Source organism: Lepisma saccharinum, chromosome 27 (assembly GCF_977018435.1).
Source record: "Lepisma saccharinum chromosome 27, izLepSacc3.1, whole genome shotgun sequence".
Taxonomy (NCBI): Eukaryota; Metazoa; Arthropoda; class Insecta; order Zygentoma; family Lepismatidae; genus Lepisma; species Lepisma saccharinum.
Genome location: NC_139255.1, coordinates 19,432,721 through 19,453,254, shown reverse-complemented (window position 1 = coordinate 19,453,254; position 20,534 = coordinate 19,432,721). Strand labels below are relative to the sequence as shown.

The window sequence follows — 20,534 nt, the reverse complement described above, 5'->3', positions numbered from 1 at the left end:
ATTTAAATGAGTTTTAGTTTCAAAAAAACTACAGAGAAGTTCTTAACATTAACTGGTGCAATTGAACCAAAAACCACCAGCTGCTTGTAAAATACAGCTAAGAGATGTCTCTGGGATAGAAGATGAAGAAGAGTTCTGGAATTATCTCCTAACCCCCGTGAACCCATTTTAAGGGATTTAGTCGTTGAACTATGAACTCTTCATCGCTGGCTGTTTAGAAGTTACAAGCCGTGGTCAAAAAAACTTTCCACTTGGGTGTAATACACTAATCTGGTCGGTCAAACATTGCATGCCCAAATGTGTGATTTCAACTTGTTTCATAACGTAGAGTAAAACCACTCTGCTCGCATGTCCTACGCCTTTTTTTTGCTAGACAGTTTACACACGTGGTATTCTATGAACACTTCAGCTTTTGAGAACAATAGATGATTATAGAGACATCGCAATCGTCGGATGAGGTTTTTAATGGTTTATTGTTTCACACTTGGGATTGAGAAATTGGTTTTCCAAACTCATGTGTACTCTATTTCGGGGATCTCTGGAGCAAGAGAACGAAAAGAAGTCTCTGCGCAAGAAGTGACACGAGAGAGGGCTGAACCAATGAACGCGTGACACGGGAAGTGAGTGCATGAAGCTACCAGATGTTATAGGTCTTTTCAGTTCTTACGGCGGGCGCTCTAGAAGCTGGCAAGGGAAGTGGGGAGCGGGTAATCCACCGCAGACCAACCAAACAACAGCGGTGGCGCCGAGAGATACGACGTGGAGGATATAAGTACTACGTTTGTATCGTTCTACAGACTGCTGCGTTTTGTATCGCGCTGGATTGGTCGCTTCCCCGCTTCGCACTCTCCTTGCCAGCTTCTAGAGCACCCGCCGTAAGAACTGAAAAGACCTATAGTAGCAACACGTACTGCTTAGATCCATTAACTCCTTCTCCTCTTGTCTACCGTCATACGCGGACTTGGTCCACAGATTCCAGGGACAGAGTTAATTGATTGGTTTGGTGTTTTAAGTCCACTTTATGCACAGTAAGGCTAATCGGGACTAGATCTGCAGTTTGTATCCCTTGATTACAAGGCGACTACGCAACCATTACGCCATCGGAGAGGCCCCACAGTGGTAGAGTATATTATAGTGTGCTGCACTTTGCTTTGCAGACTAACGAGGCTCTGGCCTCTGGACTCACAGTCAATACAATCCTGTGTGAGGCTCCTCTGTGTGTGCGGTTCTGAACATCCTCTCATCAAATTTATCTTATCACCATTTGCCCTATCTTTACGATAAGCAGAAAGTTGCGGAAAAGTATAATATAGCAATTCAATGAACCGTAAACCAAATACATCCATAATGTGCCTATTCTTTCCTCGAACATTCCTCTTTCTTGACACAATTAATTTGTGTCTTGCAGAGGGATATTTAACACCGATGAAAGGTTGCCCCACCACCGCCTCCCACAACCTTTGTCACGAGACGTCGAAGAAAACGTAAATAGATCACAAGAGTAAGATTGCTGTTAGAAACCAGAAGGAATATTTGAAATACGAAAGTCTGGAGGCTGATACCTCAGCAAACAAGGGTTATTGATTGTTATATTGTTACAGAGCAAGGGGGATGGAGAGAAGGGGAAGAGAAAAGGTAGTGTAACAGCGGAAAGGATAGACGACAGAGAGAGAGAGAAAAAAAGAGAGAGAGGAATATAATAGAGAGGTAAAAGAGATAGAAGGAAAATTAGAGAGAGATAGAGAAAGGGTGTAATAGAAAGAAAAGGAGAAAGAGACAGAAGGAAGATGAGAGAGACAGAGAGAGAGATAGATGAATAGAAAGGAAAGGAGAAATAGATAGAAGGAAAATTATAGGAAAATGGGAAATAAGCATATAAAGGATAGGAGTTAGAGATCGAAGGAAAGTGTGTGAGAGAGAGAGGGAGTGAGAGAGAGAGAGAGAGAGAGAGAGAGACGTAGTGCATGTGAGAGAGGGAGGCATAGTAAGGAAGGGAGAAAGAGAAAGAAGAAAAGTGAGTGAGAGAAGGAGATGGAGTGAGATATAGACAACAGAGAAAAAAAAGCAAAAATGAGGGATCAGGGATTATAAAATGAAAATGATAATAATGTAAATAACAGATGTTGGAGACAACGGTTCACCGTATGTGGATTGTGCGTTCTTGCATATCCAGTTTTAATTGATTTAAACTGTCGGCAATTCTGCTGTTCAGTAGATTCTGTAAATGAGAAATTAATTGAGGTTTTGTCATTTCACGGATCCAAATAATATGATATGAAATAAAACGAAGCTGTTAACAAAGGTTACATAGTACGTATGATCGGCTGAAGAGTAAAGGATAGTCATTGTCCAGTTAATGAAATTAGACGATTCTTTACATCACACGTGATTTGCAAAATCAAATGGTGGAAAGTCGTTTATCCGCATTAATTGGGACCGAATGTTATGCGGATAACGATTTTTGCGCGTAATGAAACATGTGATTATTTAACAAAGAAAAACACGTACAGTACAGGTTTTTTTTATGTACAGTACAGTACACACTACAATAAAACAAAAAAATAGAAAATGATTGGTTGATTGGTTTATTTCGTGTTTTTACTCCACTTTATGCACAGTAAGGCTAATCGGGACTGGACCCACAGTTTAAAGTGGGATCCGAACTACTATGTACCTCCACCGAGTATCGAACCCTTAGAAAATGATAAAACACTCGTAATATACGTACAGTACATGAATAAATTACAGTACTGTACTTGTTTTTTGAGTGTGCAGATAACTGACGTTGACGATAATTGACATGCTGATAAACAAGGTTCTACTGTATACAAAGTCAGCTTGAGATTATGTAAGGAGATAAAAATTTCGCCCCTATTCATAAATTAAAACAATATATTCTTCGGAGAATTTAATCTATGCACATGATAAACAAGCAATTGTTTTCTGATTAATAAAATGTATGTTGTTTCAGAAATTGCATTGATCTGTGATTTCAGTAGGTACCAGGCATTTCGAATTGCTTCTCTTATATTGCGAATATAATGCAGTTCTTTACGAAGCTAGAAATAATTATTAAATTACCTTAAATGCGTTTTCGTTTGTACAATCGATTTGGCACTTTAGAGACCTGTGACAGGAATTGAAATCGAAAACACTTTATTTATTAAATTGTTTCTGTTAAAGGAGAATTTATAATACACATCTTACATGTTAATTAATAGCTATTGTTCTTATTGTATTTGAAAAAAAATGTGCAATAAAACAAGACGATAACATGCTATTTAGTCAAGTAAGAACGAGGAACAGTGAGAACTGAGTGGAGCGTTCACCTACCTTCCCAAAGTCCGTGAGGCCTCCGTGGTCCGGAATCTGTCCTGGAGCATCCACTGTGGAGCAGTCTGCCCTAACAAGGAGCGAAGCAATGAGCAAGTTGTACAAGGTTTATGTTAGACTAAAGAAGTAATATTATAATGAACTCTTTACAAAACTACACTGACAAACAAGTTAACATATTAATTCGTGTAAAAATAACACATCTTATTACATACAGGGTTAGTCAAAAGTATCGGGACAGGCCAGTAATAACGAGATGCATGGACGGAGCAAAATCACATGTTGCAAGTGGGTATTGGTGCGGAAACTGCATTGAATAGGGGTGTGGCCATCATGGCAGCCATCTTGGATTCCGCCATATTGGATATCACACAATATTTTCAAATGGAAAGGGGTATGTATGACACATCAATTTAGGCTAGAATTGTCCCACAAACGACAATCCGAACTCATTTTTGACCTATCGCCATTCCTGGAAGAGACAGGGTGTGCTACGTTTGACTGCAAAAAATTAGATTTGTCTGAGAGAGACGTTTGGACGGAGGAAAATCACATGTTGCAAATTAATATTGGTGTGGAAACTGCAATGAATGGGGGTGTGGTCATCATGGCAGCCATCTTGGATTCCGCCATATTGGATATCACACAATATTTTCAAATGGAAAGGGGTATGTATGACACATCAATTTAGGCTAGAATTGTCCCACAAACGACAATCCGAACTCATTTTTGACCTATCGCCATTCCTGGAAGAGACAGGGTGTGCTACGTTTGACTGCAAAAAATTAGATTTGTCTGAGAGAGACGTTTGGACGAAATCGTGTAGCAACGAGGCAGTTTCTTTAGATGTGTTACAATCTTTTGTGGAAAATCCGCATACATCGACAACCAGCGTTGCCAACAAGCTGAACATTTCCCAGAGTTCAGTGCAACGAATTTTAGTGCGCAGTAAGTTTAAACCCTACAAAGTGAGTTTAGTGCACGAACTGATGGAAGATGATTTTGATCGCCGTATTGAATTTTGCGAAGTAATGATGCGAAATGTAGATAACGATAGTATTCACCTCAATGACATTGTATTCTCTGATGAAGCGACATTTATGTTAAACGGGCAGGTGAACCGACATAACTGTCACTATTGGAGCGATGAAAACCCTCATTGGATGATGGAACATCATACGCAGTATCCACAGAAACTGAATGTTTGGGTAGGAATGATGGGAGGCATCATTCTTGGCCCTTTCTTCATTGACGGCAATCTGACAGGTGAGAAGTATTTGACAGTGCTTCGTGAACAGATTGTCCCTGCCATCCAAGTGTCCACACAGGACTTTAATCGTGTTTGGTTCCAACAGGACGGAGCGCCGCCACACTATGGACGGGATGTTCGACAATACTTACATGAAACCTTTCCACAACGATGGATTGGAAGACGAGGTATGATCGAATGGCCTGCAAGATCTCCAGATCTATCACCCCTGGATTACTTTCTATGGGGGCACACGAAGGACAACGTGTTTCGCACCAAACCACACTCCCTGAATGATCTACGGAATCGCATTGTGGACGAAACAAGAGGACTTTCTCGGGATATGCTGCAATGTGCACTTTGCAGTTTTTACGATCGGTTGGCATATTGTCAGACAGTCGACGGGAAGCAGTTTGAGCCCTTGCTTTGATGCATTCTGTAACTCAATGTCATGTTTTCTTGTTCATGCTCTCCGTAACTTCCAGTGTACAGTTACCCACAGGAATACAGTAAACAATAATTTCAGACCAATCTCATTTTTTTGCAGTCAAACGTAGCACACCATCCCTATCTCTTCCACGAATGGCAATAGGTCCAAACTGAGTTCGGATTGTCGTTTGTGGGACGATTCTAGCCTAAATTGATGTGTCATACATACCCCTTTCCATTTGAAAATATTGTGTGATATCCAATATGGCGGAATCCAAGATGGCTGCCATGATGACCACACCCCCATTCATTGCAGTTTCCACACCAATATTAATTTGCAACATGTGATTTTCCTCCGTCCAAACGTCTCTCTCAGACAAATCTAAATTTTTGCAGTCAAACGTAGCACACCCTGTCTCTTCCAGGAATGGCGATAGGTCAAAAATGAGTTCGGATTGTCGTTTGTGGGACAATTCTAGCCTAAATTGATGTGTCATACATACCCCTTTCCATTTGAAAATATTGTGTGATATCCAATATGGCGGAATCCAAGATGGCTCCCATGATGGCCACACCCCTATTCAATGCAGTTTCCGCACCAATACCCACTTGCAACATGTGATTTTGCTCCGTCCACGCATCTCGTTATTACTGGCCTGTCCCGATACTTTTGACTAACCCTGTATATATAGGTATAGGCTACATGCTTAATGATGTATTGATTTCGTTTATTTTACTTCGCTTTTCTGCCACTTTTGGCTAATTACTAATATACAGGGTGTTAATTTTAACTTGACATATCAAAATAGCGGGAGTGATATGCATGTGAGGAAAATTTGGTCCTAACAAACCATGATCCTTGTCGGGGGGGAAAGTTAATGGCGTACAAATGAGCCCCCGCACAAGGCCCCCCTGGGGGCAGGGGGGCGCATTGTGTTTTTCAAATAGGAACCCCCGAATTTTGTTTCATTTTGGGATTCGCGGAGTCAAAATAAATAATAATTATGCTTGACATGGGTGCAACAACATGCGAAATAAAAAAGATATGGCCATGTGTATGTTTGGAAACACGTAAATGTCGTGCATGGAAAAACGGTAACAGGCCCCCACGAAAATACGAAGAATGGCGTATGCAGAGGAAAGTTTCATTGCTGTCGATGGTGTCATTAAAGAGTGGAAGAAATACCAAAAGAAGAGTGCGGAGGGGATAGGGGGAGGGGGCAGCATGCAACGAAGAAAGTGGAAATACATCTGCTGGATTAATGTAGATGGCATGGAGATGAGGGAAACACAAAAACGTATTCAGGGATGCCAGAAAAGTGTAGGAGATGGGAAGGATGGAATGCAAATACTATTACCCTCGAACCTGTGGGGTGCTTGTTTCAAGTGAGTCCCCTTGCCTCTCACCTGTGGGGTTGGGGTGGTGCGTGGGCATACATGCCTTACCCAAGCAAATGGTCGAAATGGTGACCATGAACGACGATGCATTTATTTATTCTTGCATGAAATGACAGTTCACAACGCAAAAGTGTGGCGGCATCAATTTGTGTGCAAGCATTTCGTATTCGTTGCATCATGTCGTTGCGCGTTGTGGGTACAGTTTGATACACCATTCCTTTAAGAAAAACCCACAAAAAGAAATCTGGCGCAGTAAGGTTTGGTGATCTAGCCGGCCAATTGACAGGACCACGTCGTCCGATCCAGCGATGATGGAACTTGCACGTTAATACTTCCCGAGCTATGGCAGCATAATGCGCCGGACAACCATCATGCTGATACCACATGGCCTGTCGCTGTGCAAGGCTTAGATCCTCCAGCAATATCGGTAGTTCGTCCTGCAAGAAATTGCGATACTTTCGCCCATTCAATGTACCGTCAATGAAAAACGGACCAATGAGTTTGTCACCCATGATGCCACACCATACGTTCACTGACCACGGGCGTTGATGTTCAACTTCACGCAACCAGTGTGGGTTGTCGGCACTCCAGTAGTGCATGTTGTGCCGGTTAACCTGGCCATGGTTTGTGAATGTTGCTTCGTCGGAGAACAGAACGTCCCGAAAGAATGCCGGATTTCGATGTATTTGTCCATGTGCCCATTCACAAAACACCATCCGTGCACGGAAATCATCACCATGAAGTTCCTGGTGCAGGGACACATGGTACGGGTGAAACTTGTGCCTCTTGAGTATGTTCCAAACACTGACATGGGACATCCCACTCTGGCGAGCTATGTTACGCGTGCTGGAATGGGGATCATACGCCACTGCAGCTAATACAGCGATTTCATTATTTTCCCCAGTGACAGTTCTTCGACGCCGTCTTTGTTGCGGACACACGCTTTCTGCTGTTGCAAATTGCTTGACAACCCTGGCGAAAGTCGACCGCGAACGCACTCTGTTCGGATAGCGTCTGGCATATTCGGTGACAGCATTGTCCACATTCTGTCGACATTCACCATACATGAATATCATTTCAATTCTGTCTTCCACAGATACAAGCTCCATCGTCCTAGGTATACCTGCACTTTTACCCTGCACTCACTTCGAACACGGGCACGTCAACTAACCTTCTGAAGCACTCACGCCCAATAACCACCTATTTCTCCAAGCAAACACGGGCACAGAGAGCTGACTTCAGCGCAAGGTCAAATAGCCTAGTTTGTACCTTACGTGTGGCTGGCGTCTGATAACACAGCTGATCCGACAACGTCGGTGGCGATAACATACTCTTCGCGTGAGTTCTGGAAACACGATTTACATCCCCTACCCCTTCACTTTTCTGGCACAGGCACAGTTCGTTATTTTGTTTCCCTCCTATCCTTGGCATCTGCATTAATCCAGCAGATGTATTTCCAATTTCTTCGTTGCATGCTGCCCCCTCCCCCTATCCCCTCAACCAAATTTTCCTCACATGCATATCACTCCCGCTATTTTCATATGTCAAGTTAAAATTAACACCCTGTATAGGGATAAGTGATGAAACGATGAAATTGATGAATTGATATTCACAAACACCCATGTCCAGGTCGTGAGTCGACCTCGGTATCCCTGGCGTCGTAGAGCGATGTGCTAACCACTCCGCCACGGGGCCGGCATAAGTATACCTCGTACATACATACATATGTATGAATATGTATATATTACAGGGTGACCGGATTGTAACTGACAGTTTCTAAAAGTTATTACATTTCAACACACCCAGCATTATATTAACAAAGTATTGCAAAAGCAATAATACGTACATTTGTGAGTTTGGTTCAGCAAAATTTCATACATGTACAACTAGCGGTGGCGGCACTAGTATCGCTCTAACAAAAATGGTTTCGGTACAAGAAAAAGCACGCGTAGTCCACGGAAGTCGAGAAGGCAGCTACGAATTCCAAGGTCCGGTGTTCATGAAGTGAAGTCGTGCACAAAAGGTGCACAACAAGGTGCAGTTGTTGCATGCAATTAAACCAAATGACAAGCCGAAAATACTCACTTCCCTATTGCCATTCTGCAGAGGATTGATGTTACCCCTTTAGACTTCTTTCTTTGGGGCTGCATCAAAGACATGGTGTATTCTGGCCAATGAATTGATGATCTGCAAGAACTGCAGGACCGTATTCGGAGTGCCCTTGCTTCTGTAACCCCCTCAGATGCTACAGAACACGTGGAGGGAGATTGAATACAGGCTGGACATTCTCCGTGCAACAAACGGAGCTTATGTGGAACTAGGCCTCCCCGATGGCGCATTGGTAACGTCGTCGCCTTGTAATCAAGGGGTCCCAGGTTCGATACCCGGTGGAAGCACAGTGTTGTTCAAATTCCACTTTAAACCGTAGGACCAGTCCCGATTAGCCTTACTGTGCATAAAGTGAACTTAAACACCAACTCATGTTGAGCTTAACTGAGCTGCAACTGTTTCCAACAAAACTTGGTTAGTTTGCATCAAAATGTGTGCTTCAGGTTCTAGCTACTTCTTATCATAATAAAATAACACACTGTTAAAAACTGTCAGTCCCTCTCCGGACACCCATATAATACTACAGGCAAAATTACTGTTTTGTATATTTTAACATTTAGTTTATTATACGAGAAGATATAAGTTTATGAAGAGAAAAGTAACACACATTTCCTGAATTAATCCTGCTTTTTATTTCCTCTTTAAAATCTTTAATTTCAAATTGGATACCATAACATAATTTCAAAAATCGGCTCTTCCATATGGTAGCGAATGTTGGACGTTTCGTCACCATGATAAAGCTAGAATAAATGGTTCTTCACAAATGAGATTTTTGCGGTCTTTAATTGGAGTAAACGTATGAGACAAAATTAAAAGTGAAAAAATTCCAAAATATCAGTTTATGTGGAATCAGAATGTTCTGAAGATGCCAGAAAAATACCAAATTACATGCCGAAAGGAAACAGACATTTAGGAATACTATGGATGCGTTCCGAAAGACTTAACAAAATGAACGAATTCAACGAAGATAACTGGGTTCGTGTATCTGGTGAAACCAGTTATTTTACAGACTTATGGAACGCTCTAGGCGAAAGCGCAGGCGTAGCGCTTTGTTTAGAGAAAGTTTCCGCATGGCGTATAGCGGAAGGTGGAAACTTTACTGTTACTAATTTTAATCACATTGTAAGAACAATTAAGGCACACTCATATTGTGCGTGTTGCTTAAAATCGCCATACATAATACATTTTCCGAACTAGTGCAGTTTGAAGCCATCATGAACCCGCGTTGTCTGCAAGTAGCAGACGATTCTCGCGAACAACCCAGCCTCCTGGCCAATGCGTTTGACGAATCTCATTCTTGCACGAGACGCACGGAAGCACTTATGCAACAGACAGTTATCATAACTCGTTTAACGCATTAAACTCGTGCGATTTGCGGAACCTGCCTCATATCGCCGATGGAATGATCAATATTTGTAGTCGCAGAACAGGCTTTGGTTACCCAGACCTTGCGTGAAGACATATGGTGGGACATAGAGTTAGGGACTTACACGCTCATAATCCCGGCCGTTAGTGAAGGTGATGTTATCAGCAACACTCTGAGGTCGCTTTTACTTCCCAGGGTTGCTTCTAGGTGCCCGTTTATTTGAGACTGAGTGAATCCCAGTCAGTCCCCACCTGACAAAACTCACCTCGGTCATTGAACCCGCAGCATTCAGACAACCCTCGCGAGGGATCCCGGGTTCGAATCCCGGCCTGGGCATTGGTTTTCTTTGTGAGTGCGCCTTTATTATATCATCACTCATCCTTATCTTTCCGATTAGCCAAAAGTGTCAGAAAAGTGAAGTAAATGAAACCACAATCAAGCAGTCAGACACCCACTTTTGGCTGGATCACCTAAATTCCAAATAAGCATAATTGCTAATTTAAGATAGAAGGGTAAGCGACGGTAATGATTAGGGAGGGGAGTGGATGTCATTTTTACCTTTAGTTGGTTGTATCAGTTTCACGGTTCCTTTTCGAATCTCCGTTGTTGTTTCTCACTCGCTCATTCTCTTACCGAGATCTCAAGTTGAAAATAAACAAACACAGCCTTTTACGTAGACATCGACATAACACAAGTATTAAAACCTTACAAATTCAACATTAAATTCACTGTTCCATTCCTAAAACGTTCTTCCTCCAGCTAATCAGTTTTCAGACTAGTTATTAGTACCCCTTTAGTACATGCAACATATGTTTTCCTCTCCCTGAATTTCTACGAAACGTTCTCGTCAATATTGACTTCGTAATCGAATGCCAGTTCGTTTTCGCAGACAATAAAAACCCCATCACTCCGAGAGAGAAGAGCTAACTCGGCTAACATCGATTAGTAATTTCCTCGTGCCTGAAATCAAACCTCAACGTATTGTTGTTTGAACACATTGATTAGCGAATACGAGGAAAGGCTGGTTCAGATACCAGGCATCATTCCTCTTTCCCCATCCCAAACACAAATGAGCATTTCCTCCTAATCATATAAGACCGTTGGCATTTCAAGTAAACTTGTAAGCGAAATGGTCTCATTACATGTTAACCAATTGAAGCTATATTTGCTATGAAACTGCGATATGTACCGTGGGCACTAATCCGTACATTGGCACATCCCCTGGTTTATTGGTTATAGATTTTTAAGGAATTTACTTGTAGGGATAATCCATATCATAATTAATTAGCATTCGAATTACAATTTATTACACAAAATTGTATATCTGTATCATTTATAATGTTAACAATAGACAAATCAAAATAACTTATGTTTATCAATTTTTTTGTCTTATCGGTCATTTACCACAAATGATATTCGTACTACTATAGGTTATGGATAGGTCGATATAATACTGGCATTTCTCCATGTTTGACTCTCGTTGACAACCAGTCAGATTTTTCGAAATAACAAATATTAAATATCAGAGGTCTCCATGAAGGATGGTAGGTTTGGGAAGAGGCCCAAAACTGGTCGTGACTCTACATGGGATCGATTCAGACACACATCTTTCCCGTTCCCATCTATCTTTACCTACGTGTTATTGTGACGATAGGGTGACGGGAAAAGAGTTGGTTTCTGCTCATCTTCAGTATTGTTACAATATAAGCGATTATGAAATGTTATACGTGTCCAATTTGTTAAGGAGAATAACCAACCGATCGACGCTAGGAATACTCATATCTACTATATTTATAAAAAATCCAGCTGATACTATCTCCTCACCTGAGTGTGTTTTTATGTTTGTCAAGTGGCTCTAGAACGCGTTCAGTCTAACATTCAGAAAGTTGATTACAATCCAGAAAGTTTAAACTGATGCAATTCTCGCCACTCGTATGTTGCAAGCCGTTGTCAACGATTACATGTGATCTTCCACGCACTGCCAGAGACGCTGGAGGCACCATCTGTTCACCAGCCAGGGCTCGCGGGACTTTGAACACTTCGTTGCCACATTCACAGTGGATGGGGTTGAAGGCAACTACCACCAAGGAAACAGGTACAGGGTGTTTCTCTCGCTCTCGGCCCTTGATTTTCGCATGCAAAGATCAAACTATTGATCTAATGTCAAGAAATTTGCCACAGACATGCCTTCTTGGTGTATGAGAAGCATGGTGACGTCATTTCAGATGGCGCCACAGTCTCTCTAGTCCTTGCGTGGGCATGCATGTGCGTCTGGTCCATTCTGCCTGCCATTAAATGCCAATCGTACGTACGTGTGCTTTCAGTCTGAGTGCTTGCCCCTTCTGTTGTGACGCACCTGATAGTGGTTCGTGTTTGTTCGGGTTCGGCTGACCGTAGGGTTGTGAATTTCCAGAATATTCGGCTTTGGACTACTGAGAATCCTTGCAATGTGCATGAAAAACTTCATCATGATGAAAAAATTGGGGGTGGGGTGCGTTTTATCAAGGCGCCGCATTATTGGCCCCATCTTTTTCGACAGAACAGTGGATACAGAAGTGTAGGTGTGAATCTTCCACGAATTTGTAAATAAGTTGGATGAAGAGCAACTCCTTAATGGCTATTTTCAAGAGGGCCTCCCCCATGGCGCAGTGGTAGCGTCATTGCCTTGTAATCAAGGGGTCCCGGGTTCGATACCCGGTGGAGGCACAAGTGGTTCGGATTCCACTTTAAACTGTAGGTCCAGTCCCGGTTAGTCTTACTGTGCATAAATTGGACTTAAAACTGCAACTCAAAGCAAAGGCTATTTTCAAGAGGATGGCGCCACTTGCCAAACTTCCAATGCCAACAGCACTCGCTATGACGTCACCAATATATGTCCGTAACAAATTTAGTTACAATGTGACCAATAGTTTGATTTTCATGAGCAAAAATCAGGGACCGAGAGCGAGTGAAACACCCTGTATGTCAGTGCAGGGCTTGAAATGGATCGGAGCGGACCGGAACGGCGTTCCGGTTTGAAAATGTCATGAACCTTCCCGTTCCGTCTCGCCGGAAATGGCAAGGGACCGCTCCGGTTCAATGTGCTTTTTAGGTATCACAATACATTTTAATTTTCAGTGTGAACTTAATTGTCAATACTCTCTAATACTACATACATAATTACATAATTCATATAAGCTTCCAATATATATGGATATGTGTTGTTGCCACGAGAGGTCTTAGAAGAGTATGAAGGCATTTATGTTGCTTAGACAAGTACCGAGAGCTTTAACTGCAACATACACACCATCTGCATGATATCTTTTTCCTTCCAATTTCTACTTTTCAGTGCTTTTTTATCGTCCTTTCTTCTTGCCCGATGAACCCAATAGTAAAATTTCAAGTCAGTCAAAAGTAAATCAAAACCTTTAACACACGCAAAGCAACAATATGCACTTACAAAAATTGATTTTTAATAAGTGTTATTAAGCAAAAGTATTGAGGAAATATACATCCAATTCAAAGATAACCCATCCCTTCTGGGAGATCTGATTGCCAATCTGTCTGTTTAAATTTTAAAATATCAACATTTCTGAAGCCTCGTGTCCAAAGGTATTTATTTTATGTTCATGTATATATTTTTTTTAAATATTGACCATTATTAACACTCTCGTCATTGGTTGCGCGGATCACTAATGTTATCCATAGAATATTAGCGTTTTTACCGATTATTTGTCACAATTTCTCTGGTTTTATAGCGAGAATGTCCTTTTTTAAGTATTCTGGTTCAGTTAACAAAAAATAATAAATTATTTCACTCAACACATTACAGTCGAGTGATCTGCAGTGTTAATAATAAAACTGCGCGTTATTTCACTAGTTGTTAATCTCGTCGCTGTGGTCATCAAAGGAAAAAAAGTAACGAAAATACAAAGTTCCGTTTAGATAAATTTTCCATTTTGACCATTTATCAGGTGGCTATCGGAAAACAATTAATTATGTAAAAGTTTGAACTGCTTGTACTTTCGAAGTACCCGTGCAATAGCGCAGTCAGTCTCAACGTTTCTACGAAACATATCGTACTTCGCAACAACAGGTCACAGACGACAGGTAATTTAGTTGACGGAACTGTTTTTACGTTCACTATATGCACAAATAGGCTTACTGGGACTGGACCAACAGTAGATCAAATTGGGGCCCGAACCATTATCTGCCTCCACCGGGTATCGTATCCAGAGTATTTGATTACAAGGCGATGGTGGTACCACTATCCATTCGAGGAGGCCCACCAGCATAATACGCGCTCCAACTTTGAAGAAACATTTTTCAGGCTAAACAATCGAGTTAAAAGTTGCCAAAAAGTCTTATAAATCCTCCCTACCATGTACTGGTATCAAGATATCAATGTGCATCCTGACTTATTTTTTAAAACAAATCTGTTATTTACTGATTTCAATAAGCAATTCACCGCAAAACATGATAATAAATGTAATAACAACAATGATAACAACAACAACACGACAAATTATTGACTGGGCTCGTTCCTCACAAGTTCATGAAAGTTGGCACTACTGCTTCTGACCTTTAGTAAACATAATGATGATATCACCGTAACCACATTTTGGCGGACAATCTACAGTAATGCATGCAAGCCTACTTTCACACATCTCTAGAAACCGTGGTATTGCAGCTTATTTCTACCCGACGCGATGAACCGACATCATATTCATAAAGTTAGCATTGTTTGAGCCACACCTCCACGTTTCAAAGAACTTGTTTCCAATAGCTGGACTATTTCGAATTCCATTCCAGAAACGAACCAAGTAGTTTTCATACTAGTGAACGTAAACACATTGTTCTTAAACCGAACAAGCAAGCACGAACTTGTAAAGGAAATTAACAGCTTTTGGCTTGAAGTACGCAGGCACTCTGTGCTTTTCACCCGCGATTAAAAGGTTACGAACTTAGATGTGCAGTGTGGAAAAGTAAACGTTCCAACGTCATAACTCCTGCCAGATAATTAGAAACGCTAATTGGATACGATACAACGGCGGTCCAAAATTAAGCCACATTCGCTGTTCAAATAACGTTACAAATTTACTGCCGTTGTACTAGCGAAGCCTCTGCACCATAATTTCATTTTATGTCAGCATTTGAAGCTAGAAAGGCAAATGGTGTTGAAAACGAGAGTGGGAGAGAAAAGGAAAAGCAGCATTAGGAATTCGTTACAAACATAAGCATTTTTCAAACTTCGTTTACGCTAAGCGCGTAATTAATTTCCGTAGACCCAGTTTTGTGTAAAGAGAACGATGTTCTCTACACGGTTCAACTATTGCATCTCGTCTTTCGAAACCTCTTCAAAGCAAACAATTTGCATAATGAATTATTTTTCATGGCCGGATTAAACAGTTGAAGAAGTGAAAAGTTGAAATATTAGAATTGACCACCAGAAATGCGTTTTTCACAGTTACTTTTCCCTTGGTTGAAAGTACGTAGGAGAAATGACCTAGGTGAACGGAAAGAAAATAGAGGTACGGAATACAAAAATAGGAAAAATATAAACGAATTTCAAGGAACATGGCAACGAAAGTAACCAGTATGTAATAGTTTGAAGCTGCTGAGCATGAAATTTACACACAATTGTGGAATTGACTCTTGTTTGTAGAACTATATGTACAGTGAGTCACATAATTATTCGGACACACAGTAAATTTCTAACGTTTAAGAGCGGGAAGAGAGTGAAATCTGTGTACAGCGTTGAAGTTGATTTTCGTTTAAAAAATGTCATGTTTAGCACAAAATTGGACGATAAAAAGTTAAAAAACGAAGATCAGCAGCAATATAACGAAGGATGAATCCCTACCGTTGCAAAAATAGTGCCACAAAATTATTCGGACACATAGTAAATGTTAACGTAAGTTTGAAATACAGTGACAATTTCGATTTACGGATTGATTGATGTATGTATACTCTGTTCATATATATTAACTCTGGTTTCCTGTAGGTTTCTATAGCAATTACGATCGCGTTTTGTTTAACAAAGTTGTGATATAAGAACATTTTCTATGTAGAAATGGGGCGAAGAGGAAAGGAAAGTTCATTTGAACAACGTCAGTTAGTGATATGGCACCACGCTAAGGGTAAAACTTACGATGTAATTGCCTCAATGTTGAAAATGAAAAAAAAGTACAGTTGCAGATATTAATAAGCGATTTAAAGATGAAGACAGGATCGAGTCCCACGGTCATACAGGGAGACCAAGAATTTTTTCCCCCAGAGAAGAGACAGTAATCGTGAGGAAAATTTAAAAAAAAAAACAAAGATGAGTGCTCCAATGGTGTGTGCTGAGGTAGCTGAGGAGTGTGGAAAGCATAGTCATCCTGAAACTATACGAAGAGTGCTCAGAAGGGCAAACTATCATGGCCATGTAGCCAGGAGAAAGCCATTTGTAAGTAAGCCAAACAGGACAAAAAGACTGGTGTTCGCAAAGGAACACTTAGGAAAGGATCAGACATGGTGGAATCGGGTAATTTTCACTGACGAGAGTAAATTCAATATTTGTGAGTCAGATGGGAGGGTAACAGTGTGGCGTAAACCAAATGAGGAGCTCCGAGGGAAAAATTTGCAAGCAACAGTGAGGCACGGGGGTGGTCACGTAATGGTTTGGGGCTGCATGTCGGCCCAAGGCGTTGGTAAATTGGCTTTCATCGAACAGACAATGGACAGGTACCGTTACCTTGACATTCTGAAGTCAAATCTAAAGACTAGTGCTGAAAGGATGGGCATTCTTTGTAACTTTATGTTTTATCAAGATAATGACCCGAAGCACACTTCCCGCGTAGGACTAGAATGGTTATTGTACAACTGCCCAAAAGTGCTCCATCCTCCACCGCAGTCTCCAGACTTGAACGTCATTGAGCACCTCTGGTGTAAGTTGGAAAAAGAAGTGAGGAAGACACCTATAACCTCGAAGGCAGACCTCAAGGAGAGACTTCAACATGAATGGGCCAACATATCGCCAGTGTACACCAGAAAATTGGTAGAAAGTATGCCAAATCGTTTATCCGAGGTGTCAAAAATGAAAGGGATGCCTACCAGATACTGACATTTCTGTTCGTTGCTTTTCAAGTGTTTTTTCCTGTTTCTCCTTCCATGTGTCCGAATAATTTTGTTTAACCCACAAAAAATGTTTGTTTTGTTTAATGAAAATATTTTACTAATATATTATATTAAACATAATTGAAGATAATTAACAGTGTGCTCACATTTATCATCGTATTATATCACGACTAAGTCAGTAAATATTCAGAAATCTTATCTGTCCGAATAATTATGTGACTCACCGTAAGTATTATATTATGTAATTGAAGGAGCTGATGCAAAATACATATATCTTTCTGCAACCCTAGTCCTTGGTAGGTAGGTAGGTCTCAACACACACAACTCGAAAAAAAAAAGTTAAAGGAAAATATTTTGATGTGCATTATCTGATTTTCCATTTATTGCAAATCTTTCTCAGTACTAAATGTGTCTGACTCAATAGCTATCAACAGTAGCGACGATTGGGTGCAATGAATAGGGGTGGGATGATATTTTACTTTATCTTAGTGGACATGGCTTATCCATTACAAGACCATAGTGTGGAGGCAAAAGAGGCAAAAAAGTGAAGGGGGAGCACCTACCTCCTACGCCCTCTAATCGCCGCCACTGTGAACTCGTACGAGAGAAGAGGGGTTGTCGATATTTTTTTAAAAACAATTGCTGCACTGTATTTCTCATATACAACACTAGATTACGGTGATAAGTTCCTAAAGAAATTCTGCCAATTGTTTCTTACTAGATGGGGAAACTTTACCTTTACTCGATTGACCATATACTTGGGGGTTGTTGAATTAAGAAGGTGTACACACACAACAATTTAATTCGAGTTCATATCCAAGCAAGTTATGAATTATTAGCACTTCATTATCCATAATCAGTCAATTAGTTTCTTCATATTTATGAAATACATAAGATCGTTTCTCATTAATGTTTGCGAATGGTCTTGTTTGTTTACTCGACTAAGTAATTGGTGTTCACCTTCTATTTATTCACGCCATCTTCATATCCAAAGGACCATCCAATTTACCCCCCGTCCTGTTGTTCCCACGTTGCTGAGATAAAAGTCAAAGACTTGCTTGAGAGCAATCTTGGAGACCTCAATTAGCGGTTTGTAAAGCAACAGGTAGGCGCAAAAGATCAAAGAAACTAGGAAGCCACAGGCCAGATGAAAATTGCATAATGTCCTAGAAGCAAAAGGCATGCTCTACCACGGTTCGTTGCTAATTAGATGGATGAACAGAGGACAAGTTTGAATGTACAGAAACAAGTTCCTGTTTGCTACAACGCTTGTTGAATTCGTGCTTCAGATCTAACCGCTTTCAAATTAGATTGTGGTTTCAAAAGACAATTCAAAGCGGTTACTCTTGCAGAATTGTGATTAACAGAGGTAGATTTTATCGCTCCAGCGAAGACATTAAACTGAAAAGCCCTTTAACACTATTTTAACGGAGGTGACTCTTGGGTCCACCACCTCTACTTTATCCATTTTTAAACTGTGAAAATGTTTATATAAAATTGAAATAAATTACGTTGTTCCCTAGGGTGTTATCAATATTTCTGTATTACTTTTGTTCATAAAAGCGTAAATATAATGTATAACTATAATGTACATAGTAGGCAAAATGCTCTTGCTTGAATGTGTGATATTCGAGACACTTCCGTCAGTGACAGTGATAATGATAGTATTTTTTTGTAATTATTATAATTAATAAACAATTGCCGTCTACAAGCAAAAAAGCATTAATAAAAATATTATTATGTTTTTTGTGAGTTTTACCGAATGGTAAAATATGTGTGACACTTATCCTATAATTGGTTCTTATACTTTAATAAATAAATGCACATATATAATAGTAGTTGTATTTACGGTACTATAAACCCGAGAAAGTATGAACCCCTCCTCAAGCAGATTTGCTATACTTAAAACAAGCTTAACATGAGCATATGAGCTTTTTGTTCAAGTGTGGAATCTTGTCTAATCTAAGATTTTTGTGAAAATGCCCTCGGGAATTTCCTCAGAAAGTATGACCCTCTCAGATTGATTTGTTTATACTTACAAAAGGCACTTCTGTGAGATTGTTATCCATAAATTTGTTAAAAATATGCCCCTCTTGTGGCCACACTTAAAACTGGCCATCCACACACATACACACACACACACACATATATACACACACACACATACACACATACATATTTATTTCTGGTTTAAGTTCTTGGATACCAGGTTCAATTTACATATCTAATATTAAAACAATGTAATTCTTCTAGAATTGCTCCGTGACAACAGACCCATCTATGTGCAAATGCCTGAACTCGGTGAATACTTGGGAACAAGTCCATTTTTTTCATTATGTCAACATTTTTAACTTCTTTTGCCAGTAATAGGGAAATGGTAGCAAGCATTAGACAAAGTACTTTGGAGCTGAATATTCCTTTTCTTAGACGTCGTATATTACTAAAATATTTTCAATTCACATATTTCTCATACCGCTGTATCTTGTTCTATTAGGCCTCTTCGAGAACATTGCCTATTAGGACTCTTCGAGAACATTGCCTATTAGTGAAATAATAGGACAAGCATATGGCGGTATGGGGATATGTGAATTGTTGGTTTCTTCAATTCACATAAAAGGATTGAATAGAAACTAGGATATTTTGCATTTGTTATATTCAATTTATTTGTTGTAATCTGTTCATATATAAAATCAAGCCCCGAGAAAATATAAGATCAATACTTGAACAATATGTGCGCATGACGGCCCCAAAGCGGTGGGATCGATACTTTCTGCACAGCGATCAGTTCATTTCGAGCCCAGCACCGGCGTGTCGATCAATATTTGGAGCAGCGATCCTTTACAAATTAGTTCCAGACAATTCCGCTCCCCTAAGCGTGGAGGCGCTGCGGTCGGGATTGCATGTACGCTCAGCAGAAAAACGGGATACACTCAGAAGAAAGTACTTCGGCAAAAATGTTAGAGAATAGCTCATGTTTCTGAATATACCCCTACAGTGTTTCTATTGGCTCTGTAAAACTATAAAAGCCAGGGTACAGTGCAGATTCTTCACCATTGCTGGATTGGCAGTGGAACCCACTGCTCCACCAAAGTATAGGAGACTTGAAGCATATAATTTGGCGGAATAATCCAAGTAAGGTCATATATACATATACATACAAAGCACAGTGCTGAACTCAACTGATCCAGCATAGAGTTTTGAATTTAAACCCCAAGAAATTGTATATAAATACCAAAAGCCAAAACTATTAATACACGTACACACATACACACACACACAAAGCACAGTGCTGAACCCCAACTGATCCAGCATAAAGTTTTGAATTGAATCCCAAGAAATTGTATATAAATACCAAAGCCAAAAAATATTAAGTGTATACACGCATATATACATATACACACACAAAGTACAGTGCTGAACCCCAACTGATATTTTTATTCAGTATAAAGTTTTGAATTGAAACCCAGGAAATTGTATATAATAAACAACAACAAAAATGCCGAATCAAAAATATTGTAATCAATGCAATAAAAATATATCCAGCCCCAATTG

The 20,534-nt window shown here is 40.2% G+C and overlaps 1 protein-coding gene across 1 annotated transcript in view; it reads right to left on the bottom strand.

Moving 5' to 3' along the window:
• LOC145980182 (dipeptidase 1-like) overlaps nt 1-20,534 on the bottom strand; it is a 319,741-nt gene that overhangs the window by 60,175 nt on the left and 239,032 nt on the right. The window contains exon 7 of the mRNA XM_083113214.1: nt 3,334-3,403. Coding sequence (XP_082969340.1) covers nt 3,334-3,403 — 70 coding nt within the window. The remainder of the gene's footprint in view (nt 1-3,333; nt 3,404-20,534) is intronic.